At 39.5% G+C, this 26,605-nt stretch overlaps 1 protein-coding gene across 3 annotated transcripts; it reads right to left on the bottom strand.

The window, feature by feature from the left end:
• Window positions 1-1,959: 1,959 nt before the first annotated feature.
• On the bottom strand, window positions 1,960-26,306 carry LOC133541200 (lamin-L(III)-like). 3 transcript variants are annotated; one of them, XM_061884366.1, is made up of 12 exons: window positions 26,161-26,306; window positions 25,649-26,073; window positions 21,917-22,073; window positions 17,033-17,158; window positions 16,796-16,966; window positions 16,598-16,723; window positions 14,331-14,551; window positions 14,046-14,265; window positions 12,270-12,374; window positions 6,790-6,906; window positions 6,175-6,276; window positions 1,960-2,209 (listed from the first exon to the last, which is right to left on the bottom strand). In XM_061884366.1, the coding sequence occupies exons 2-12, from the start codon at window positions 26,041-26,043 to the stop codon at window positions 2,174-2,176; spliced, it is 1,776 nt and encodes a 591-aa protein (XP_061740350.1). In that variant the 5' UTR covers window positions 26,044-26,073; window positions 26,161-26,306; the 3' UTR covers window positions 1,960-2,173. The 3 variants fall into 3 exon arrangements, with proteins under 3 accessions (XP_061740350.1, XP_061740339.1, XP_061740330.1); XM_061884355.1 differs by adding an exon at window positions 6,045-6,096 and having other exon boundaries at window positions 25,649-26,287; XM_061884346.1 differs by having other exon boundaries at window positions 25,649-26,287.
• Between the last annotated feature and the right edge of the window lie 299 nt (window positions 26,307-26,605).

Below are 26,605 nucleotides of genomic sequence, written 5' to 3'. Positions count from 1 at the left end.
CAGACTGACACAGAAGACTCCTCTGATGAGGTATATCTCAGCCAGGCTAAAGCAAGAAGGCACAATATTCTAAGTGGTTGGCCAAGACCTGCACTTGGGTTTAATACGGTCTCCTCAATGGATGCATGGAAGCTGTTCATATGTGAGAATATAATAGCAGAAGGCCGGGGCTTACATGCACAAATGTTGCTGTGTTAAAATGTCCACGGTGGTGATACTGCGGACATCAGATGTGTAAGTGGGACAGCATTGACATTCAAAGTAACATCAAATGTGAGAGATGAAATCAGATATGCAAGTGGAGTCAGAGTTGCTTTGAATTAAAGCTTCATAGAAGATTCCATAGGAACTGCTTGGGGTAATTTTTGACCCCACTTGTGGAGTGGGTAGTGATACAAAAACTCCAATTACTTAAAATATGCACAAAGACAATGCAAATTACCTCATGTCGCCAACATGTTTCATGAGGAATACTCTGAATATGAAAATGTTACAAATCTCCGTTTTAAGATTTTGAAGAATAACCCAGTTTATTGCAAAAACACATGGGATTTAAATTGAGGTCATTTTTGACCCCACTCGTGGAAGAGTGCAGATATTGTTAGGCTGTACACCCTAGAGTTAAAGGCCTACTGAAATGAGATGTTCTTATTTAAACGGGGATAGCAGGTCCATTCCATGTGTCATACTTGATCATTTCGCAATATTGCCATACTTCTGCTGAAAGGATTTAGTAGAGAACATCCACGATAAAGTTTGCAACTTTTGGTCGCTATTAAAAGAGCCTTGCCTTTACCGGAAGTAGCAGACGATGTGCGCGTGACGTTACTGGTTGTAGGGCTCCTCACATTGTTTATAATGTGAGCCTCCAGCAGCAAGAGCTATTCGGACCGAGAAAGCAACAATTTCCCCATTAATTTGAGCAAGGATGAAAGATGTGTGGATAGGGGAAGTTAGAGTGAAGCATAAAAAAAAAAAGAAAGAAAAAGCGACAGCTCTAGGCGGCGGCAGTGGGACCGTTTCAGATGTAATTGGACATATTTACTAGGATAATTCTGGAAGATCCCTTATCTGCTTATTGTTTTAATGGAGTTTTAGTGAGATTGTATAGACATACCTGAAATTTGGATGGCTGCGGTGAACGCCAGTGTCTCTCAGAGAAGCCGATGGAGGAGCCAAGATCACAGCTGCCTTTTTGAGCTTCAGGAGGAACTCCCATAATCCACTGAAGTCTCCGGTAAGAGCCGACTTAATATCACAATTTTCCCATCCAAAAACTTGCTGGTTGACATAGAAAACATGTTCGCTTGACCGCTCTGTGTTAAAGATTCACAACAAACAAAGAAACACAGGCTGCGTCTCAGTTGCTAAAGGCAGCTGCAATCCACCGCTTTCCACAAACAGCATTATTCTTTATAGTCGCCATTTTTAATTGAACAAATTGCAAAAGATTCAGCAACACAGATGCCCAAATTACTGTGTAATTATGCGATAAAAGGAGACAACTATTAGCCGCAAGTGGTGCTGGCCTAATATGTTCCCTCCAACCCGAGACGTCATGCGCACGCGTCACCATACGTGTCATCATTCCGCAACGTTTTCAACAAGAAACTCCGCGGGAAATTTAAAATTGTAATTTAGTGAACTAAACCGGCTGTATTGGCATGTGTTGCAATGTTAATATTTCATCATTGATGTATAAACTATCAGACTGCATAGTCGGTAGTAGTGGGTTTCAGGAGGCCTTTAAACAAAGTAGTCTTTGGATAAAATCCTTAACATCTTCAACAAACAAGAGTCCAGTTGCTTTCATTCAACCTCTGTTGGAGAAAAAACAAAACTGATTTAAATTAGCATGGCAACACAAATGCTACCACAGTGTTGTCCCTGTACTGGGGTTTGGCATGTTTTTAAAAGTAAAAAAAGAAGTGTCTGAATTATGACTGGACATGTCAAACATTTGTTTAGAAAACTTTATTATGCTAATAATTTCATTTCACACAAGGGTTCAGACTTGATTTATGGTATTTGCATTAAGGTATCAAACAAGTAGCTTGCTAAAGAGTCATGGTTGTCATAAGATAAAAGAGCAGGTAAGACAAAGGCTCAGCAGTACTACAGGCATTTAGTTTTGGAGCTGCTTCATCTGTCCAAGCAAGAGAGATACGGATGATCACATGACAACACAGCTGGCATCCTTTGACAGATCCTGGGGACAAAAAGTCAAATTGAATGATATACTTTATAGGACATGGTTAGCAAGGAAAAGTAAAATGGTACGCTTCTGATAAACTTAAGTCCAGCCGTTGCCAGTCTTGACTCTACAGAAAAGCTTATAAGTTTAGATATAACCAATAAATATAATTTCCATGTGCCAAATTGAATATAATTGTTTAATTTGTTACATTTTTTAAATCATAACCTAAGATTTTCCGTTTTGGCTTACTTCTGTTAGCCTTTACAGTCGATTTCACCATAAAAACTTGTTCCTGCTTTGGTTGGTTTCCTGCATATGTGACTGACAATATAGGAACACTTTGGTATGCTACAGTGTATAGCTTGTTTCAAACATGCTTCACCACATGCTCAGTGGAACTGGACCAAAATGACAAAAAACCTAAAAATCACAGCAAATACTTAGCGCAATTTTGTGGACAAACAAAGAAACATGGCGAGTCGCTACAAGTCACAGCCCCCCTATCACTGATGTGTCTTTGGGCAACACACATCACCCACTTACCCCCACACTGGTGTATACAGTACATGGTGACAAACATTTGGCATACAAATGTAAACTGATGTTTAGTGTATGAAATGTCAATGAATGTTTGGCGTATAGTGGTGCCTCCGTTTTATTTTATTTGGTTTTATGACTAGGCTCGTAACTCAGATCAATGGTCCCCTTTAAATTTAAACTAATTTAATACATTCTGAGGCCCACAAACACAATTTGAACATGCTTTTTAAAAAGAAAACCCAACTTCGAGAATATTCAATGAATATTTTATGAAAAATACAAAAGATGAACCAAAATAATGTACTTCAAACTACAGTAGTTAAAGTTAATGTACCAATGACTGCCACACACACTAGAGATGCGCGGTTTGCAGTCTCATCCGCGGATAAACCGCGGGTCGGCGGGTGACATGACGACAAAATAGATTTTAAATTAGATTCGGGCGGGTGGCGGTTGAACCATTCGGAAATATTTGATATACATGGTTCAGGGATCGGTATCTTTTACCATCCAAAGAGCCATTTAGGACCCGTGTCACAAATCGAAGAAGACAATAGGAGACGCTATTATTCTCTAGAATGACTGCCGGCAGTCACCCAGTTAATAAGTATTAGGGCGTGCTATGAAGCCATTGACTTTGTCGCCTACTACAGCATGAACGATCTGCTTGTCAGTCCAGCAACATGTGTGTGGCTTCCGCGCACGCGCACACGACTGCAAGGCATACTGGGTAACACAGAGTACACTAATGGTTGTGATATAAACAATTTAAACACTCTTACTAATATGTGCCACGCTGTGAAGCCACACCAAACAGGAATGAAACATTTCGGGAGAACATCCTCCCAATAACACCACATAAACGCAACACAACAAATAGCCAGAATCCTTTGCATCGATGACACATCCTGACTATGTTATACACCCCGCTAGCAGCAAACCCCGCCACCCACCACCCCTCGCCCCGTGCGTCAATAAAGTGGGCGGGGTGGGGGTGGCGGGGGTTTAAAATATATTCAGGAATGTTCACGGATGCAAAGGATTCTGGGTATTTGTTGTGTTGCGTTTATGTTACTGTGAAAATGTTCTCCCGAAATGTGTTTGTCATTCTTGTTTGGTGTGGCTTCACAGCGTGGCGCATATTAGTAAGAGTGTTAAAATTGTTTATATCACAACCATCAGTGTACTCTGTGTCACCCAGTATGCCTTTCAATCTTGTACATGTGATTGCGGAATCAGCATACAACATGTTGCTGGACCAACAATCGGTCAGTACATGTTGTTGAAGGTATCTAAGGCAATGACTTCACAGCAGGCCCTTTTTCTTGTCATCAGGATGAACACCATTGGATATTCACGAGAACGTTAGAGGCTCCCATTGTTTTCTTTACTCTGTGAAACGGGTTTAAACAGCTCTTTGAGTGGTAAAGGTGGGCGACATCTGATGTATTTCAACGAGCGGGTGGCGGGTGGTTGCGGTTCTGATAAAACGTTGGTTCGGGTGAACGGCGGGTGGATGACGACTTTGATGATGCGGTTACGGATGATATAATTGCCTATCCGCGCATCTCTAACACACACACACTAGGTGTGGTGAAATTATTCTCTGCATTTGACCCTTCATCCTTTATTACCCCCTGGTATGGTGAGGGGAGCAGTGGGCAGCAGCGGTGGCTGCGCCCGGGTATCATTTTTGTATGAGGTTTGGATTTTTTTTAATGGGGATTTAACATGTAGAAAGGACTTCTACGGTATCCCCATTGCGCTGCTTCTCAAGCAATCGGGGCGGCATGGCTAGGTGGGTAGACAAGCCATGTGGTTCGATCCTAGCCCGGTGAGCTCCTATCAAGGTGTCCTTGAGCCAGAAGACATTAAACCCCAATTGCTCCTGATGAGTCATCGTTAGCGCCTTGCATGGCAGCTTCCGCCATCATTTTGATGTTCTTAATGTGCAACAACAATATAATATTATTCTATAGAAACACCAGCAACAACTTCATATTTTCATTGATATAATGTCCATTGTTTAGATTTGTCCACATACTTGGCTGTTGATACTCTTCTGCTTCAGTATGGTGCAAACCACCAGTGCTACGCTCCAACTGTTAACTATGTCCGCACGCTCAGTCATGTTTGAAGATTTCTTTAATTCATATTTGTTTACTTCTCAGGACCGTCCTTTACACTCACTTTTCCATGGTTGGAAAACAAATGTTTCCATTAGTCACCTCTGGCTACAAATGCATCTTACCACAACTAGTGTGTGACTGTCATGAATTATTAACTTTTACTGTGAAGCGCTTTGGGTAATTGAAATACAGTATGTAAGCACCATATGAATCCAATCCATTATCGTTATTTTGTGACCTGAAAAGAACGAAGATTTTTCTTATTTCTTCACACTAAAATGCAAATTTATTGCACTTAATTAAAGACCACTGTGACATTGCTGTCAAAATATTTAATATCCTTTAAAGCAGTGGTCCCCAACCACCGGGCCGTGGCCCGATTGGTACCGGGCCGCAGAAGAATTTTTTATTCATTTTTATTAAAAAAAAAATAAAACTTATTTTTTATTTTTTATTAAATCAACATAAAAACACAATATACACTTACAATTAGTGCACCAACCACAAAAACCTATCTTTTTAAAGACAAAAACTTCCCTTTTTAATGACAAAGGAAAAAAAAAAAAAAAGGATCTCAGTCCTTAACTGTGTCACAGTTAAGGACTACATGCCAAAAGTGACCAAAGAATGGCAAAGCCTTAATGGAGGCAGCGCTTTTAACACTTTCAGGCATTACAAGCCTTTTGTGCCCAGTTTGAAAGCCAGATACGAAGAAAACACTCACACAGACGCAGAGATTTATTAATGACCACAACGTTAAGTTTATTTTCATTAATCGTTTAACGTATTGATTAGTGGACCAGTCCTACATTGTATGACATTTTTCAATGCTGCTGGTTATCGTATTCACTTTTAATGATTTTTAAAACCCCGCGTAAGCCCTGTGCTGCGTGTGGGACTCCGATTGTTCATACAGGTAGTTAAACCCACTAATGGTCAAAAAACCCGTAATGACAAAAAAAACAAACAAAAAAATCGCACATCCAGGCATCACGGCCAATGTGGCCATGGCCCATATAATTTTTTGGGCAACAAGAGCTGTCGTAAAATTCCTGCCCTGCTTGCAATCCAAACGTAGTCTCAAGTAAAGGTTTGACTGCAGTATCTGATACGGCCAGTCAACAAGCCATGCAACTTGTAGGCAAATAACAGGCAGAGAGAAAAGGTAGCATTCTCACCTATTTCGTTGGGTACTCATGACACACAACAACATTTCTTCTTTTTCTTTGGCTTCACAGAAAATACAATATCAATATCGGCAGATTTGTGTTTGCATTAATAAAAACTAAAAAATCATCCAGCTATTACCTGTCTCCTAAATTGCTGCATGTTGCTGCTTTCTGCGTACTCCTCAAAATCCAGCGTTTCCTCTTCCCTGCTTTGCAAACACACCCTTCGTTCAGCCATCTCCTGAAAACACAACACTGAGTGAATACAACCATTCTTTTTCCTAAAATCTTTTATTAAAAAAAGTCATATTTGCACTAATCTAAGATTGGTCTATAATATATACTACAACTGAAGCTGCACAGAAAGTGTGGAACTGTGGGAAAACTGGGAAGTTTTAGGTTGTAGAAAATAAATTTTCTTAATGATTTGGAAAAAATAAATTTCAATGGGAATGTTTGGGTTTGAAAATTGAAAAAACAGGATTTTTTTGGAACATTGTAAATATCTTAATAGTTTGAATAGGTTGAAAAATGTAATACCAAAACATTTTTTTATTATTTAAATTAAATCTAATATGCAATAATAAAAAAAAAGTGGGACTTCTATGGGGGGATGCTCTGAATAAGAGAAATGTGGAAGTACAGCGCCAAAAACCCGGGCAGAAAAATAATATATATGATTTACAAATTACCTTCAAAGGGAGTGGTGTAAGATTTTGATTTCTTGTTGGACATTGCATTTCACTTCACTTACTTCAAAATCAGGATTGAGGAGGATCACCCGGACATCGTTAATGGGGCCCCAACTCTTGTGACCCTCCAACACCAGGTCTTCAGGATCCCCCTCCTCCTCTGCACCAGCTGCCCAGATCTAAAATGTTTGATCACACCCATGTTTGGATTAAATACTGCTTCTCAAACTTGACATAGTACCACCTGGAAAATCTGTATCTTTGCAAATACAACTGTTTTTTGTTTTCCTAGGTTTTTTTAAAAAGACATTTACATCATAGGTGAACTTTGAATTTGTACTCACAGGTTACTTGGCTTGTAGTGTTAGAGGCAAGTACTTAAGCAATACTTAATATTTGCAAGAAAAAAGGTGCTTTACTTGGATAAAGTAATGGGTCAGGAATGTTACTCATGTTGATTGACACTACATTCTGGATGTCAGTGAACAAGGATGGGTGTTGAGCCCCCTCCTCTCCTACTGACAGGAGCAGTGCAGTCATAGGTCAGTAAACACACCAAATGTCATATTGTGAAGTTGGCGCAGGAGTGGGACGCATCATAGACAACGGTGAGTCAGAGTACAGACAGGAGGTAGAAAACCTGGCGGATTGGTGCAAGAGCAACACCATTTGCATAAATTTAAAAAGGATATGGTGGTGGACTTCAAGAAAGTCAGACTTTCCCCTTCCCTTAAGGTTCACTTATAGCCGTTCAAAAAGTAATTTGTTTGTGAACGTCACATTGCTCGAACGACTTGGGACTTCAATGGCCAGCCAATGGAATCTTTGAAATAATAATTGTGATTTTCAGAATGCAAGTAGGACGTCAAACATGCGGCCTGTCCGTGAACAGTTTTAATCTGGGCCGCGAAATGACTTTGCTAAGTGTAAAAATGAGCTGCATTTTTAAATGAAAAAAAAAATGCTGTTCTAAATGTATCCACTGAATGTGGCAATAGCAATTCTGTTTGGCAAGCAAATAGTTTGTTTATACCGGGGCCAAGTAATGGAGAAAGTATACAAGCAAGAAGTACACAGTAAACCGGGGCTACGGCTCGTCGTCCTCGTGCCGTTTCACGCTGACAACACATCTCGCTTTGGCACTCATTTCCACAAAATGTTTGTCAAAAAAGGGAAAAGTGGACTCAGAGTGCAGTGTTACAGGAAACATTATCATCCTATTTATTCATGGAAGTAGAGGGATTCCACATATTTTTGTGAGCAAATGTTCTCTATTACATCAATAAAACAAAGTTTCGCGCAAGGCTGACGCACAAGCACTTGAACAACATCCTAAAGTTATCTGCTACTCAAGATGTGACACGTGATAACGATGTACATGTAAAAGCTAAAATATGCCAGGTTTCAGGAGTAAACTAAACAATTTGAAACCTCACTTTAAAACGCTGCATGGGACACTGCTTATTGATCTAATTCTGTGAAGATTGTCTTCTGTGGAAATTTTAAGAAAGTGAATAGTGTGTCATTTACAAACAGTTCATACATTTGGCGTGTAGATATTGTTCATGCATTGCACAGCTTTTAGTTTCTATCAATACACAGTGATGTCTACAAGGCATGGAGTTAACTCAAGCCTCTCAAATAGGATCTACCGCCGTTTGTATGGTTTGTAGAATTAGTACAGGATTAATGTGGAAATGACAAATGAGGTATTAGATATCTAGTACTATCAGTATTTATCTAGTTTTCTTTTATCATTTACTTTTTTCAATCCCAGAGAGGCTTTGACTTAAAGATAAATTGCTTCGCAGATACACTTGAGACCGAGTCTAGGTTCATTGTGTTCATGGTGTTTTTGCAAATGTACCAATTTTTTCCTCAGAATTTTCAACTAACTTGAAGTGTTTTGTTTAGAGGATTTGTGTTATGTACATTTTTAGAATGTTTTTGTTCCATTTTGGGCTCAGGTAAAACATACAAATCATATGTATTTTTAAGTTAGTATGCCATTCCAGCCTATGTGGAAATGCAGCTTGTGAGCTAAAATGAGCTTGACACTCCCACCTTAGATAATTGTCATTGAACATACATGTGAAGTGTACATTGTGTCGCAATGCCAATTAATGTAACGATCTCTACACTACACAGCGGTGAAAGCCTCAGTTTGTGCGCGCATGTATGCATACGAGCCGGGCCTTTCCCAGAAATTACGCTTTATCGCTGATTGTATGTTATTTGTATTACTTCAGGAACTGATTAGTCATGTTTGTCTAAGTTTCCCTTGCAGTTTGGTATCATATGTATCTGCAAACTTAAATCAGTGATCGTAAGTGAAAACAATTGAAGTTCAAATTCGATGGGCCCTCATGAACTCCGGAGGATTAGCAGCCAAGGCAGGGAACCACTTGGGGATGTTGGCGGACAGGTAAGACAGCGCGTTATTTCCTTCTTCGCCTTCCTTGATGTTAATTATTCTAATGGTCTCCCTCCTGCTTCTGTCCTTGAGATCTATAATTTTTTTCTCAATCTGCGAGAGAGTTCTGGAGAAATTGAGCATAGCGTCCTCATTGCTATGGACTTGTGTTTCAATGTCCTCATTGCTAAGGATTCATGTTTTAGTCACTCTGCAGAAAAAGGCTATCAGGATTGTGTCCAATGTTCACTACAGACATCATTCAAATCCACTATTTATGGACCAAAAGCAACTTAAACTGAACGATGTGATCAACTTTAAAACTGCTCAAATTATGTTTGTTGCATCCCAAAACTCTCTACCATCCAATATACAGAACCTATTCCATGATAGAGATGATCACCATAGTTACAATTTAAGAGGAAACAACAAATTATACTTGCCTAAATTTAGAACCACTTTAAAATCAATATGCATTTCAGTGCGTGGAGTCAATCTGTGGAACAACTTAGGGGACAAGTTAAAAATGTGTTCTAGCATGATTCAATTTAAAACACTGTTCAAAAAAGAAGTACTGAAGAAGTACGAGGAGGAAAGAGAGTGATGCCCTCAGCACAGAGCGATGGGAGAGGTGTATGGTCATAGAGTGTTTGGGCCCGTGTGTGTGTGCGTGTGCGTTTTGTCTCGTCTTGTCTTGTCTCATAGTATTGTTAGTTTACAGGAGTTTTTGTTGTTTTTGTTTATAGAGTATTGTTCTTGTATTATATTGTTTATGTTAAATGTGGAATGAGTGAGAGGGGTTGGGATATTATAAGCATCTGCTTCATCCAACCCCTTTTCAAGCCTTGCATTAATATCCCTGCCAAAATGTAAAAAAACAAAAACAAACTATTTAGTTGTACTGTGCAGGTTTGAAATAAATATTTCAATTCAATTCAACTCTTTTCAACAGAATCATCACAATATTGGACTGGGGTAAAGTATTGTAGGATTGTTATTCATCTATTTTGTGCTCAAGTGATATTTTATCACATTATGACCAAGCAAAATATATTTTTTGGCCAGGAATTACTGGATCCGGACATGTCTATTATAAAAAATACGCTAACACTTTCTGCTGAAGTCTACAGATGTTGAAAATATCATTGATTTGGGATAAAAGGAATAGTTGTGCAGCTATTTGTAAAACAACAGCGCATTATCTTGTAACACACCTTACTGTAACTTCCTAAGTGCTGAAGGTAGGAAAGTGAATTAGGCATCAAATTTAAGTTCTTTTGATAGGTCGATTGCAGGCTTGACATTGTAGACCTCAAATTGTTGACATATGCTGAGTGTATATTGAGGTGTGATGTAAAGTGTCCAAGTCAGTAAAATGTAAAGTAGCATTTCAAAGCATTCACTTTGCAATGCAAAAAAAAATTGTTAGTATATAGAAATATAAAATATTTTTTTACAAAGAGAAAAATTTAGTAAAAAAAATAAATAAAAAAAAAAGAGGAAAATGTATATCAGAACAATATACTGCCACGCAAACACCGAAAGTACATTTTGAAAATCCAGACTACAATTTCTGCAATTGGGTGCATTTCTACACTATAATTTACCTGTAGATTTATTCTCATTTATCAACCTCTTTTGGCTGTCTTTTTGACACTTATCCATGTAATGTACAAAGGTTTATTTTTTAGTAGATAATTTACTAATATTATTGTCATTTAAAATGTAATGTAAAATTCTGTAAAATGTATGCAAAAACCTCAGACAATACTTCCCATTTGGCAAGTCTATCCTATAGACACCCCCCCCCCCCCGGTAATATACTTGCGGCATTGTGACCTCTGTTTACAATACATCATGTCAAAAATATACTTTCTTGCTAGATACTAATAAACACTCTGGAACTAGAACTGGTTCGGAACCAACAGTGTTCAGATTGTAATAATCCAAATATGTTTAGCAGCAAAGTAGACAGCAGTTCTCGTTGTTGCTCGGAGAGCGAACAGAGGCAATAACAAGTAGCTAGCTAAAGGGTTAGCTAACAAGTGAGCTTGTTTCGGTGCTCCTGATTGTCTCCCCATCCTGCAACTCAGTGCGGCTGAGTAAAATTTGTTCAGGTTGTATTTTTTATTCATCCATCCATCCATCCATTTTCTACCGCTTATTCCCTTTCGGGGTCGCGGGGGGCGCTGGCGCCTATCTCAGCTACAATCGGGCGGAAGGCAGGGTATTCATATTTAATTTAAAAAACGCAAAAGTGATCTTTTACCGAAAATTACTGTTTAAAAACACAGGTTTTCATGTAAATTTCACATGCCAGAATGTAAAAAAAACAAAAATGTCAGTGACCCCTACTCTTAATAGGTTATCAAACACTTTGGCAATAGTTTTATAAAGCAATGTATTAATGAAGTACAGCACTTTGGGGAGTGGACTTTGAGGGCATCTCCGAGTTGCTTCTCCCTCAAACACGTTTGCAGTTTCTCCACATTTTTATGGATAATTGTTATATTTTAACGTCTTTGGCTGGCGTTTTCAACTAGTTTCGCTTTAGTTTATGAAGCAGACTAGCAGTGCTGCACAGCAACTGCCCTTCACCAAGTCAACTACACATCATGTTTTTGATGATTTTTTTTTATTCCAATGAATATCACCCAATTCTTCCCAGCACTTTTCTTCACACTCTGTATATATATACATATATATATATATATATTTTTAAGTTTCACTACCTTGACTACCACCAGATCAGGGGTGTCAAAGTACATTTTGCAAGCAGCAGTAAACAACTGCATTGACCAATGACAATCTAATAACCCAAAAAAATAAAACTACAAAATAGAAATGGATATTAACAATACCGTTTTATGCATAAATGTATAATATGTTTAGCATATCAGAGATACCGATAGTAGTGGAAGTTGGGGAAAAAAATGGCGCATCTCTAAAACTCCCTTTACTAGATTTGTCTACAATTGCCTTTTTAGTATCAGTTGACGACTCGCATGGTTGTAAGTTTTAATTGATTTTCTCCAGAAGATTGTCTAACTTAGCATCAGTGTTAAATTGTGAAACTAATGCCCACTAGACTGTTATAAAAATATTAAGTATATTCAGTGAAATACTCACAGTTAGCGTCTGCCCGCCAGCCAGGGTGCAGGAGGAGGGCAGGTGGAAGGAGATATCAGAGTCACAATATAGTCTACGAACAATCCAGCCTCCAAGCGACTGATTCTGGAAGGGTTAGAAAAAAATTACATATATTTAAAAACTGCATAAAAACTATACAGCATGTCCAGTTTTGTAGAGTAGCAACTGGAAGACTTGTATGCAACCGACTGACTCGGCACCGACAGTAGATGTGTGCAAGGTACAGCGCATGGGACTTGTTTGGCTCGCAGCTCATTATTTGCCTCTAGGCACACAGTTTTTTTTTGTTTTTTTTAACGAATGAAATTTTGAAAATGGGTGGTGGGGCTGCGTAGAGCATATCTGTGTATAGAGTATGGCCAACTCTGTTTCAAAGTTGGTATAAACATGGCACCTTGTAATCAGGAGAGGGGCTTTTGACAGATCATTTAGATCCTCTGGCCATACTCTGATTGGTCAAAAGCCCCTCATGTGATTACAGGGCGCCGTGTTTGCTACCATCTTTGAAATCGATTTCGCCATACTCTCTACATACTCCTTACATACTCTCGCAACAAAATTCCAGACAGTGAGTAATACTGTCTATTTTTCAAATTACCGAAAACCCATCATTTAATGCATTTTAAGCAACAAAAAGTCAGTCGCATGTGCGCGATCGTTGTTTGGCTCGATAATCATGGCGGACAAACTACACGGAGATTTCCCCTCTGAGTAAACCAAGCCAATCACTTGCTTTAACATAATTTCCCCTCACTTCCCAGCCTGCGTTTAAGAGCGCACTGCTGTGTTTGGATGGAAACAGGTGTCGACAATATTGGAGACAAACGCACTTGTCCCCATACTAAAAGTATGCCACGAAGGAGAAAACTAATTTTCTCAATACAGCGTCCATCAGCTGCTGTGACAGAGTTAATGATCTGAGGAAACATGCAAAAGGCGATGTGTCAGGAACGTTGTCACAACTTGTTTATAAAGTCTTTAGTTTGTTTACTGGAATGCTCATTCATCCTTTAACTACAAACTTTATCAGTGTTCAAATAATACTTGCTAAAATGTTTTGTCATCTCATCAAATTGAATGCAGGCTGTGAAGATTGTGTATTAGATGTGTAAGGTATCACTCCTGTTAATTTTTGTTGGCCAAATTGTTGTAGTGAACCACTAGGAGGCTTGTTTATTAGACTTCATCTTCATTAGCCGAACTGCTTTGACTTTTATATTGAAATCAAAAAGTAAACACCAGGTTTTTTTTTACATTACTCGTGTTTGAGCAAGTCCCCCATTGTTATTTAGTTATAGTCCAAAGTTGTAGTTGATAAATTTATATTTCTCTATTGTCTTGTGAGGCTGACCGGCTCATACATGCGCATGCATAGATATGTTAGTGGTCTCTATATATGGCTGAAGGGGAGAAGACGCAGTCGAAAAGGGCTTGTCCCGGAGGAAGGCTTCGGCACGTTAATAAGACAGACTACAAAATGGTGCATTCTGAAAAGACAGGAAGAAAGTGGCTTGAAGACTATCTGTAAAACTAAATCCATGCAAAACGTAGACCAACATATCGCCATTACAGGTCATGTAGACGACAATGAAGTGTTTTACGATTTAAAAAATTATCATGATCCCTTTAAATTTATCACTGAACAAGGTATCGCAACATATCACTACATAGTAATAGTGTATTGCATCATGACTCAAGCATCGCAATACATATCGTGGAATCATTGCCAATATTCAGCCCTACTATTCTCCATACCGTCTCTGAAATGTTCTTTAGTCGAACATATTTCCCGTCGACGTCGACATCCGCGACACTGACGGCACCAAGCTCCGTCGAATGACTGCACATTTTATATGCGGGCGAGCTGCCAGCGGATCCGTCATGTTTCCTCTTCTTTCCTCTGGGTCTGCGGCCGCTGTGTTCATGCGTTCGAGGTATGGCTGCATGCTGGGAAGGGCTGGGCGATAGCTGCAATCTGGCACACAAAAACAAAACTCAGGTCCAATGCTCCATTAAACCAACTAAAGATTGAGCCAATACCTTTGTTCTTCTACCTCCAACATCTTCCTGTAAGCATTGATCTCCATATCCAGAGCTAGTTTGACATCCAGCAGGTTCTCATAGTCCTCCAGCTGACTGTACATCTGACTCCTCAGACTCAGCAGTTCCTGCTCCTTCTGATTCAGCTTCTGCTGCCAAACCTTCCGTTCTTTGTCCAGAGTCTCCTCCAACTCCTGGAAGCGACTCTCTAAAGCCATTTTCTGACAGAAGAACATAATTAAATGGAACAAAAAATCAGATTCTAAAAGGTCTCTGTTAGCGTTAGCTTATTTTCTACATGTGTCCATTTAAGTGCTTGTGGATTTGTTTCCTGTTTTTCTAAGATCAGAGACATAGGGCATGTGTACAGCATGTGGTCACGCAGTTACCATAGCAACACAAAAGCTACCCAGTGCTGTTCGTGGGGTTTAAAAGACAGGAGGTTTAAAAATATGCCAATTATGCTATTGGGTTTCTAAAGAGGCCAAAACATGCTTGGCTGAATGACCATGAAAATGTGGGTCACAGGTTCACACCAGTTGAGAAACCAATCATGCAACAAAGTGCCATGAATATGGAATAATGTACAGCCAGTTCTAGGTTTCATGGTTATGTACACACTCCTAAAAACTATCAATACTGTACAAAAATAAAAATAAAGACTGGTGATACAGTGATACATTGCTATACTGAAAAAGGACAAAGTTACCTTTTTCTCACAATGTTTTCAAAGCATGAAGCAGGCTTCTGATGGCAGTGTGTCAGAAAAGGAAAGTAAAAGTTAAAATCTAGGGGATAAGCGACACATCACGATTAGGACATGGACAATTCTAAAAATCTAAATATTGAATTAAGTACAGTAGTACTTTGGGAACAAAGTGCCCCAGCTTACAAATTTTAGAAGGTACAAGCTGTCTCCCAGCTCATTGCTTTTGGTTATGAACAAAAATTTGGGTTAATATCCTCATCACCGCTACCTACCGTGTAAGTTCCGACCAAAACATCCAGTCTTACTCTCTGGCATTAGCTTATATAGCTAAAGAAGGGCGTAATTTTGTGTTTAGAGACATCGAAAACAAAAACAAAAGTCAACGTGAAGAACAATGCATGATATGCATTGAATTCAAGGAAATGATCAAAAACATGACCGAGGGGTAGCTGACTTGGTAAAGCAGTAGGAGTGTAGCACAGAGTCTGCGCCATACTGTAGCAGATTGTGTCGATGAGTCAGGGACATTAAAATATGTAACCGGCGGACATGTATCAATCAAAATATGGAGAAGCATTTGAAGATAATGTAGAATTCTGTAGAATTCCACTCTCCAAGTTAAATGCTGTAAATTACTTCATAAGAGTACTGTAATTGTTGGTATTACATTCTAGTCTATCGTTTTTTTATACAATATTTCGTATCTTAAAGTCGATGTTCTATTAAAAATGCATGTTACAACTGAAGCGTTTTTTGGGTGGGAGGTCAATGCCTGATTAAATTGATTTAAATTCATTTAATTGGGAACATTGATTTGAGATACAAGTACAGTGGTACCTTAACTTACGAGTACCCCAACTTACAAGTATTTTAAAGATACAAACTGTCTCTCTGCTTTTTGTTATGCTTTAAATTGAGAGCATAAATTTGGGTTACAAAAGCTCCCCGTAGTAAATGTGAAAATTAACTCTATGATCCGCCCCAAAATATCCGGTCCGACTAGCCAGTTACACACAGCCAGAGATCTACAGTATCTACTCTGCCCTCCAACCAACGGAACAAAGAAAGTGAGTGCAAAAGAGTTCAGAGTATTAAACGGACGACACCCAGCAAACCAACCCATCAAAAACATGATATAGCAGACCAAAAAAAGACAAATTAAGTGTAGAAACACACCCAAGCAGGAGCCAGCCTCCACAGCCGAGATGGAGGCCAATACATCCAAAAAAGAAAAATGAAAGTATGGAGAAGCTGCCAATGGTGTGCCCGACATGTTTTAGTTCGTTGTTGACAAAGTGGAGAACTCAACATTAGTTGCTTGGTCAGTCCAAGTTGCTAAAATGGCACGCTACCAGCAAGAAAGATAAAGATGGTATCTGAACATGTGAAATAACTACTCTTATCAAACAACACTGCTTCCAGATTGCAAAAACGGGGAATATAGGCATTTTTCCTGATTACAGTAAAACTCGACATACATCACAGTCAAAGGAACATAACTCATAGTAGACACAGGACCTACTCTACACAGTATGTGTGAGTACAATACTTCATCCACCTCTTTCTGGTATTGACGAAATTGGGAGCTGAGTGTGTCCACTCTTAGTTTGGTGGTTTCCAGTTCCTCTTTGGTAGCTGATGCAACATTGTTATTGTCTAGCGCCGCCTGCTGGGCATTCTGCAGCTAGAATGAAAATGTTAGGTAAGTTCAACCATTGAAAAAAAAAAAACACATGATAGAATTATAAGTGTATACTCTTGAGCTGAAGGTCCTGTCCAACTCCTCTTTGTATTGCTGCAGCTGATACTCGTGGTCATGTCTAAGCTGATGCATGGCTTCCGCCAGCTTTGTCTCAAACTCGATCCGTCTCCCTGAGTCCACCTCCACTAAGCGGCTGTCATGTCGACTACGTACCTCCAACATTTCCTAAACAGTGTTAAATGGCTTTTAAAATTGAGTTTTGAGGTTTCATGTATGTGTCTCGTGTGTTACCTGCTCGCTGATATTCCTGTGAAGCTCAAGCTGTTCTTTAAGTGTCTGAACCTGGTTCTCCAAGTCCACCCTCCTCAAGATCTCAGAGCCAAGGTGGCTCTTGGCATCAGCAAGCTCACCCTCCAGCTGGAGCAAAAGGAATCACTACATTTATCAACCGTGACATTTACATTGGGGAAAATAAGTATTTGATATTCTGCTGATATCATAAATTCACTACCGTATAAACATAACAGTACATCTTATTTTATGGTAGCTAAATTGCAACTGTATGCGAGAAATAAATTTGGACCACGAAAAATAGATTTTGTAGTTTGTGTTAGTAATGATTACTGGTATTAATGGTAGACCGCGATATAACTCCGGAGGTTAGTATAAAAGTTTTGAATTAAAATCATTGTAAAACCGTGATTTATAAATCGCACTACAATAAAGTCACAAACCAGGGATACTGCTCATTTTACTGGAGAAGCAAGTTCGCACGCTAATGAGCTAGCTTAAATGCTAAAATGAATACGAGAGAGACTAACGTATTTCCTCATAAATAAATTATATACCCCAATCTAAACCTGGAACGCTCATCAGAAAGCACATACTTGTAATTATAAGCATTGTGATTTAGAAGATGACACTGGTTTTGAGGTATTCAATCCTTTGTTTCTCCATTATAATTTTTTGCCATGTTTTTAAATTGCTCGCCATACGACCGAGCTAACGCAGCTTTAGCTAGTAAACAACAATATCAAACTAGCAGCAATCGGACTTCAGTACAGTCTAGATTTCATGAATGAATAGCTAATCTAGTGTGAAACACTGTTTTACATTATGATTTATGTTATGATTTTCATGTTTTACTGAATGATTGAGATTTCGATACTGATGAAAATAATTGGAATTAGTATTTTGTGCAGAATCATTTTAGAGCCATGAAACATTGTCATGCATTTTAATCCATCCAAACATTCTCTGCCACTTCAGTTTGGGCCATGGTTTTCAGTTCAGTTTGTTTATTTCGAACATGCATACGATACTGTGTAATGCATCACATAGTTCCAGTTGTTTCATTACAGCACGTCCGAAAAGGAATAGTAAGAAGCACAGCTAATTTAATCCTACCCCTTTTTATATTAAAGTTTCATCCCATTTCCATGTTCTCTGTAACAGGGAACAAGGAACTACCCACGATCTACATTTCTGCCAGTGGGTGCTCATGCTCAGACGGGTGGTAAATCTGACGCAACTTTTCTGAGTCTACACTAAGCCAGATAACCCCTTAAACAAATAATTATTTAGTTTAAGCCTCGTTTCAGGCACACTAAACTATCGTTAAACATCCCCCTTCTCTGACTATTTTTTACAAGGGTAAACGCGTCGTTTATTTCTTAAATCTCCGGCTCTTAGCTTTATATGGACTAATTGATTGTTTACAAAGTGAGTTCGGAGAGGAAGTGACGCCAGAAAGACCAGCCCCACACAGGAAGTGACAACAGAAAGAACGTGCCTCAGTCAGCTTCAGAATAAAGCGGTTTTGTAACAGATAACCACTGGAAATATGGAGGTGAGTCATGTTTTTCCTTCCATCTATACAGACACTTGTGGGAGTCACACATGAAAACCTTAAGCGATTGCAGCTATTTCGGATACAACACTTCTCAGACGACAAGAAAACTTTCGAATGTCGAGATCAGCTGTGATTCTACTTACCGAAAAACTTTGTCCGTTTGTCGAAGGAGAGTCAATGAGAATGCGGATTCCCGTGGATGTGATTAAAAAAAAAAAAAGGTCACGTGTGTGCTTTGTATTACCTGGCCGTCGAGGGAAGACTACGGAAAACGGTGATTGCTTTTGGACTAGCAAAGCAGACTATTGAGTCCGCCATGTACAGGTGCTGGTCATATTATTAGAATATCATGAAAAAGTTGATTTATTTCATAAATTCCATTTAGAAAGTCAAACTTGTAGAATGTATTCATTCATTCCAAACAGACTGATACATTTAAAGTGTTTTTTGCCAAAAAGGAGATGATTATAGCTGACAACCAATGAAAACCCAAAATTCAACATCTCAGAAAATTAGAATATGGTGAAAAGGTCAGATATTGAAGACACCTGGTGCCACACTCTAATTAGCTAACTAACTCAAAACACCTGGAAAAGCCTTTAAATGGTCTCTCGTTTTGATTCTGTATTACACACAATCATGGGGAAGACTGCTGACTTGACAACTGTCAAAAAGATGACCATTGATACTTTAAAGAAGGAGGGAAAGACACGAAAGGTCACTGCCAAAGAGGTTGGATGTTCCCAGAGCTCTGTGTCCAAGCACATTAATAGAGAGGCGAAAGGAAGACAAAGATGTGGTAGAAAAAAGTGTACAAGCAAGAGGGATAACCGCGCCCTGGAGAGGATTGTCAAACAAAACCGATTCAAAAATGTGGGGGAGATCCACAAAGAGTGGACTGCAGCTGGAGTCAGTGCTTCAAGAACCACCACGCACCGACGTATGCAAGATATGGGCTTCAGCTGTCGCATTCCTTGTGTAAAGCCACTCTTGAATAAGAGACAACATCAAAAGTGTCTCGCCTGGGCTCAAGACAAAAAGGACTGGACTGCTGCTGAGTGGTCCAAAGTTATGTTTTCAGATGAAAGTAAATGTTGTATCTCCTTTGGAAATCAAGGTCCCAGAGTCTGGAAGAAGACAGGAGAGGCACAGAATCCTTGTTGCCTGAAGTCCAGTGTCAAATTTCCACAATCGGTAATGGTCTGGGGTGCAATGTCATCTGCTGGTGTTGGTCCACTGTGTTTCCTGAGGTCTAGGGTCAATGCAGCAGCCTACCAGGAAGTTTTAGAACACTTTATGCTGCCTGCCGCGGACCAATTTTATGGAGGTGAAGATTTCATTTTCCAACATGACTTGGCACCTGTACACAGTGCCAAATCTACCAGTACCTGGTTTAAGGACCATGGTATCCCTGTTCTTGATTGGCCTGCAAACTCACCTGACCTTAACCCCATAGAAAAGCTATGGGGTATTGTGAAGAGGAAGATACGAGATGCCAGACCCAACAATGCTGAAGAGCTGAAGGCCACTATTAAAGCAACCTGGGCTCTCATAACACCTGAGGAGTGCAACAGACTGGTCGACTCCATGCCACGCCGTATTGCTGCAGCAATTCAGGCAAAAGGAGCTGCAACTAAGTATTGATTGCCGTACATGCTGAAACTTTCCATGTTCATACTTTTCAGTTGGCCCACATTTCTAAAAAATATTTTTTGGTACTAGTCGTAACTAATATTCTAATTTTCTGAGATACTGAATTTGGGATTTTCAGTAATTGTCAGTACTAATCATCAAAATTTAAAGAAATAAACATTTCAAATATATAACTATGTGTGTAATGAATTGATATAATATGTAAGTTTCACGTTCTGAATATAATTACTGAAATAAATCAACTTTTTAATGATATTCTAATAATATGAACAGCACCTGTATGTCGCGGACTCAACGTCTAGGTCCAGATTATAGAAAGTCACCAAAAACTAATAAACAATGAAGGGGAAGGCAAAAGAGGGAGAAGTGTCCTGACCAGATATTTAGATCCCGAGATTGATGTAAGATGATCTTTGTCACATTGTGTACTTTCACTTGTCCAATAAATATTTCATTAATTTACGATGGCTCCGGTGTGATTCACTACAATAGGGCCCCACAGCAATGTTCCCTCTAAGGTACGCGCCTGTGCAATTGCACACTGCTCACACGTCCTCTGCGCACGGCAAATCCAGGCTGTGCACAAAATCGAATAAAAAAGTTAAGCGTATAACAGTGTGCACGTCTGCTGTCGCTCACATGTGCGCCACTGAATGCTCAAGGAGTTTTGGCGTTTGCTCACACATGAAAGATTGGAGGGAAAATTGCCCCATAGCACTATGGATTCCAGTTAATTGAAATACCACAACACTGGATATTGTTCAGATAAGTTAAATTTAAGAACTTGCACACAAACCAACACTTGAGGTGAGTATGACGTGTGCATTTTCTGCGCACGCATTTTAGGTCGCGTTGCGCCGGCTGACGGAGGGTGTCTTAAACGACCATTTTGTGAGTGTGTGTGCGTGTGGACAAGGATAAGGTTGGGTGGGATTTACCCTGGGTGACCTTAGCCGGCTTTGTGTAGAAGGGGCCTGAGCATGCGCGGTTTTTGCTTGGTGGTGAGAAAGAACTTGCCATCAATCAGACGTGGGTACTCGGCGTTGCCTATGAGCACCCACGGGATCAGTGTCTATATCCGCGAGGCTCGACCCAATCACATCTACACATGTTGAGGTCAAGTAGTAAACGACTTGCCTTTTAATAAAATATTTAACTCGATAGTCGTGGATAAAAAACGTTTTAAAAGAAAATGTCGAAAAGAAAAAAAAATGACAAGTAGCATTGATTTTGGGAAAAATGGACCGAGGAATTAACTGTTAATGTTGATAAAATGCTCAAATGTGAAGTGGCACGTCAACACACGCCACGCTACATTTGCATCAAACTATGTTCTGCAGGGGCAAGCAGGAATAAAGCAAAAAGATGTGTGCATTATTGGTTCCTTTCAGTACATCAATGTTATTACTGAATAAATAAATCAAACGCATTATACTCTAAATTTGTCTTAACAATGCACACATTTACTTGTATCCGGTGTTGAAAAATATATGGCTATCAGTGTCACAGAAACACATTTCAAAACATTTGGCTTCCTCAGTCAAAAAGGTTCTCAATCCCTGGTCTGCACACTACCTACAGTGAATCCAGGCAAATATGTCCAGAAAGGTATGACCTCTACAGGGCAGTGTAAATACAATTGAGCTGAAACAATTTCTTTTTGATCTTACATGCTCCAACTGGCTGTGGACATCATTCAGGTTGTCTTTGAGTCGGCTACTCTCCGACAGCAGCTTTGTGTTCTCGGCATCCTTTGCATTCAGCGCTGCTTCAACCCTTCTCCATTGAGTCAGTGCATTCGCCAGATCTTTCTCCTTTTTCTGGTTTCTGAGTAGGACAAAGTCATCGAAACGCACCGTTAGGATTGATTCCATGCATACAATCTTGACATTCTTGGTAGGACTAGGAATACATCATTTATGTTACTACCTGCAAGTGCAATGCCTTCAAGTGTTTCAAACTAACTACCTGAGCCTTTTCAAATATACCCCATGCATGCAGTTTAGGGAGAACTCTTACATGAAAAAATGGTGGTTTAACCAGCTAAACTTAAAGTGTGCCATCAGTACAACCAGTAAGCAATTGCTGTCAAAATTGCATGAAAACGCGACGCCATTTACAACTGTAGTTACACCTGAAATTCCACCAGATGGCGACAAAGACAGGTATAAAACTCCTGTTAACCACAAAATATTTGTTGATATATATAAATATATATATATATATATAAATATATATTTTTTAATAATTTAAGAAAAAGCATTTCGAAGAGAAAACTGCAGTATTATAAACTTTATAAAATAGCTATTCAGAGCCCACTGATGGGCAAAGGGACAACAAAGTCATACTACTGAAGAATATTAAAGTGTTTTATTGTTCACATCAAATAAACTAAGCACCGGCTCCTTAAAGGGAAGACAATAATGTTTTATTGGAGAAAAATCCTTATTAAAAACAAGAGATGTCCCGATCAACATATTTGGCCTCTAAACTGATTCGATTTGTTTGCCTCTTTTTAAGGCCGATTTCGAGCCCCAGTCTTGATACTTTGACATCAGATAAAAGAACTGAAAATGTTTTACAGCAAGTAAACACATTTAAAAAAAAATTATCTTAACAAATTTAGAATTTGCTACTATAGTAGTACATTAGATTTATTATATTTGTGTTACTGAATGCCACATTCTTATTTTTTTAACAAAATAAGGTAACTATTGCACAATAACTTAACTACTATAGGCTCCGATTTAAATCGTTTGGCTTTTCCCTTTCAAAGCTTTTCTGAAAATACTTACTCCCAGAGTTTGGAGACAGCAACAAAAACCACCCCAAAAATATTTTGTCGTAACCAAAAAAAAATATGAGTCTAATTAATTCAGTATCATTTATACAGTGGTACCATACTGGGTATTAATACTATCAACAATTGGATCAATCACCCCTATTTTACATTGAAGTTTTAGGGGTTACCTTCTTGTGTCATCCTGATTGGGGTGTGTGTGTGTGTGTGTGTGTGTGTGTGTGTGTGTGTGTCATGCTTAGCCATTCATTTTTCTCTAATCCTCCAGGGGACATAAACTCTGTAGCGAGAATTAGCATTTTAGAACATCTATCTACTCAACATGCCTGTTAAAACTCACTCTCAAATTCAAGCCGGTGTTCTGGCAAGACATGCACACACCTACTGCATGTGTGTAAAACAGAATATGAAAATTGAATTGTCTCTGTATGCAAAGACATGCACCTGGGGATAGGTTGATTGGCAACACTAAATTGGCCCTCGTGTGAATGTGAGTGTGAATGATGTCTCTGTGTTGACTCTATAATGAGTAGGCGACTTGTCCAGGTTGTACCTCGTCTTCGGCCAGAGTGCAGCTAGGATAAGCTCCAGCACCCCCTGCAACCCCGAAAGAGACACGCGGTAGAAAATAGATAGATGGATGAGCATGCATCACTTTTAACAGAATATTTAGACATGTAAACACTGGGTCAAAGTTGTGGCAAAGATCAGCCGATCAGTTTGAAAAAGTCAAACATCAGCTTCGATCCAGTGGTTCTCAACCTTTTTTCAGTGATGCACCCCCTGTGAACATTTTTTCAATTCAAGTACCCCCTTATCAGAGCAAAGCAGTTTTGGTTGGAAAAAAAAAGAGATAAAGAAGTAAAATAAAGCAGTGTCATCAGTTTCTGATTTATTAAATTGTATAACAGGCAAAATATTGCTCATTTGTAGTGGTCTTTCTTGAACTATTTGAAAAAAAAGACAAAAATAAGTAAAAACTTGTTGAAAAATAAACAAGTGATTCAATTATAAATAAAGATTTCTACACCTAGAAGTAATCAACTAAAAGTGCCCTCTTTGGGGATTATAATAGAGATCCATCTGGATTCACGAACTTAATTCTAAACATTTCATCACAAAAAATGAAACCTTTAACATCAATATTTATGGAACATTTCCACAAAAAAATCTAGCTGTCAACATTGAATATTGCATTGTTGAATTTCTTTTCACAGTTTATGAACTTTCATTCATATTTTGTTGAAGTATTATTCAATAAATATATTTATAAAGGATTTTTGAATTGTTGCTATTTTTAAAATATTTTAAAAAAAAAATCTCACGTACCCCTTGGCATACCTTCAAGTACCCGCAGGGGTACGCATACCCCCATCTGAGAACCACTGCAATACATGATCATGACATCTCTATTAAAAACAGTTACCCATAAGACTGCAATTGGATTGTGGATTTGCAAAAAGGTGGCAGAGGGGTTAGTGCGTCTGCCTCACAATACGAAGGTCCTGCAGTCCTGGGTTCAATCCCAGGCTCGGGATCTTTCTGTGTGGAGTTTGCATGTTCTCCCCGTGAATGCGTGGATTCCCTCCGGGTACTCCGGCTTCATCCCACTTCCAAAGACATGCACTTGGGGATAGGTTGATTGGCAACACTAAATTGTCCCTAGTGTGTAAATGTGAGTGTGAATGTTGTCTGTCTATCTGTGTTGGCCCTGTGATGAGGTGGCAACTTGTACAGGGTGTACCCTGCCTCCTGCCCAATTGTAGCTGAGATAGGCGCCAGCGCCCCCGGTGACTCCAAAAGGGAATAAGCGGTAGAAAATGGTTAAAAAAAAACAAGCATTAACTAAAAATTAACAGGCTCTCACTGTTGTAAGCATTTCACCAATCTCGTGCACTTTGCAAATTTGGACGCGATCTAACAGCAAAACAGTCTCCCAACACTGGTAGATGGCATCAAGGCCTATTTATCCAAGCGTGAGGGTTGGGAAACGAAGGTGTTTGGCGAGGGAAGTGTGGATTCAGGCCGTGTGGCCTATTTCAAGTTCCAGGTAACTCTACATTATTATATTTCATAAATAGTAAACCAAGTTGTGGTAGTAGTTTAGGTGTGGTAAATCCAATAAACATTTGATTTGATTTGATTTGACATTAAATTTGCAAAATGTGGTTGTGCATTATGCAAATTGCGCCCATTGGTATTGTGCTTATATCACTCTATCCTTTTCTGCCACTTAAAAAAAATCTAGTGCGGTCTCACACTCGCTACATATAGCAACAAGGTTACTGAATTCTAAATTCACTAATCTCTCCTGCTGTCTTGTGGACTGGCAGACAAAGAGTGTTATTTATCTATTTGAAGCGGTTTAATTCAATTAATGGCAGGCCACCTCAAGTAAATTACAATAAATAAGAATATGCAGCAGTGATACATTGAAAGATCATACATTGGTTACACAAGTTGGGAAACAAATGAGCTTATCATACAATAAATGTAATATTTGTGTAATGTAACCCCTCCCCTTCATTTAACATAAAACGTATAATATTATTTGATCATTAATATATGAGGAGGGTATCAGAGAAGGCCTGATTGTCGCTACCTTGATTGCAGTTTCCTGTATTCGTCAGAGATGTTGCTAAAGTCGATCTGAAGCCGGGCCCTCTCTGCGGCGAGCCCGTCCAGAGACTTCCGGACGTCGCCGAGCTCCTCCTCGTATAGCCGCCTCACGGTGCCCATCTCCCGGCTCTTGGACTCGTCCTTCTCCTCCAGCTGCAGCAGCATTGACGACCTCTCGCTCTCCAGCTTCTGCACCCGCTGGATGTAGTTGGCCAGGCGGTCATTGAGGTGGCGGAGGTCGTCTTTCTCTTGGACGCGGACCCTGCAGGTGGGGCTGGTGCTGGACGCAGAGAGGCTGGCGGCGCCGCGGCGGCTGGAGGATCGACTGGCGCGGCCACTGGAGGCTGAGGCTGCAGGGGTGGAGGTGGCGGAGGCCATAGTACAGCTGCAGGACACTTTTAATCGACTCTTCAAAATAAAAAATACTCTTGATTATTTTCAATAATGCATAGTGTTTTTTAAAGATCACTACACAACAGGAGCACTTATTCTTACTCAATAACTAAAAAGGGTTGTGGACAGCGAGGGTGCGTTCCTGTCTTCGTTGGGACGCATTCACACACCGGTGGTTGTCACCACAGCTGAAATAAATCACGGAATACGACTTGAATGTCATCAGGTTAAGAGGCGGGATGAATGTGGTAGCATATTTCCGGTTGGGGATTTTCACAATAAACTGAACTGACAGTCTAATTCCGTGTTTTTCAACCTTTTTTGAGCCAAGGCACAATTTCTTCATTGAAAAAATCCTGAGGCACATCACTTGCAGAAAACATAAAAAAATACAACTCAGCAGTCGATACTGACAAGTTGTTCTCACAATTGTTGGATATCAATGCAAACCAACCATGCATCACTATAGCTCTTGTCTAAAAGTAGGTGCACTGCCATGACCTGTCACATCACGCCGTGACTTATTTTTAGTTTTTTGCTGTTACCC

The sequence above is a fragment of the Nerophis ophidion genome, linkage group LG02 (assembly GCF_033978795.1).
Source record: "Nerophis ophidion isolate RoL-2023_Sa linkage group LG02, RoL_Noph_v1.0, whole genome shotgun sequence".
Classification (NCBI taxonomy): domain Eukaryota; kingdom Metazoa; phylum Chordata; class Actinopteri; order Syngnathiformes; family Syngnathidae; genus Nerophis; species Nerophis ophidion.
The sequence above is the reverse complement of the archived record's forward strand: the minus strand, read 5'-3'. Positions and strand labels throughout refer to the sequence as shown.

What these genes read in the sequence shown, in the direction of transcription:
- LOC133541200 (XM_061884366.1), bottom strand. Translation starts at nt 26,043, where the DNA reads ATGGCCTCCGCCACCTCCACCCCTGCAGCCTCAGCCTCCAGTGGCCGC. An exon ending in ACAGGAATATCAGCGAGCAG is followed by an intron (nt 16,967 to 17,032) that starts GTAACACACGAG and finishes AACACTGTTTAG; the next exon opens with GAAATGTTGGAGGTACGTAG. An exon ending in TGCAGCAATTTAGGAGACAG is followed by an intron (nt 2,210 to 6,174) that starts GTAATAGCTGGA and finishes TTTTGTCCCCAG; the next exon opens with GATCTGTCAAAGGATGCCAG.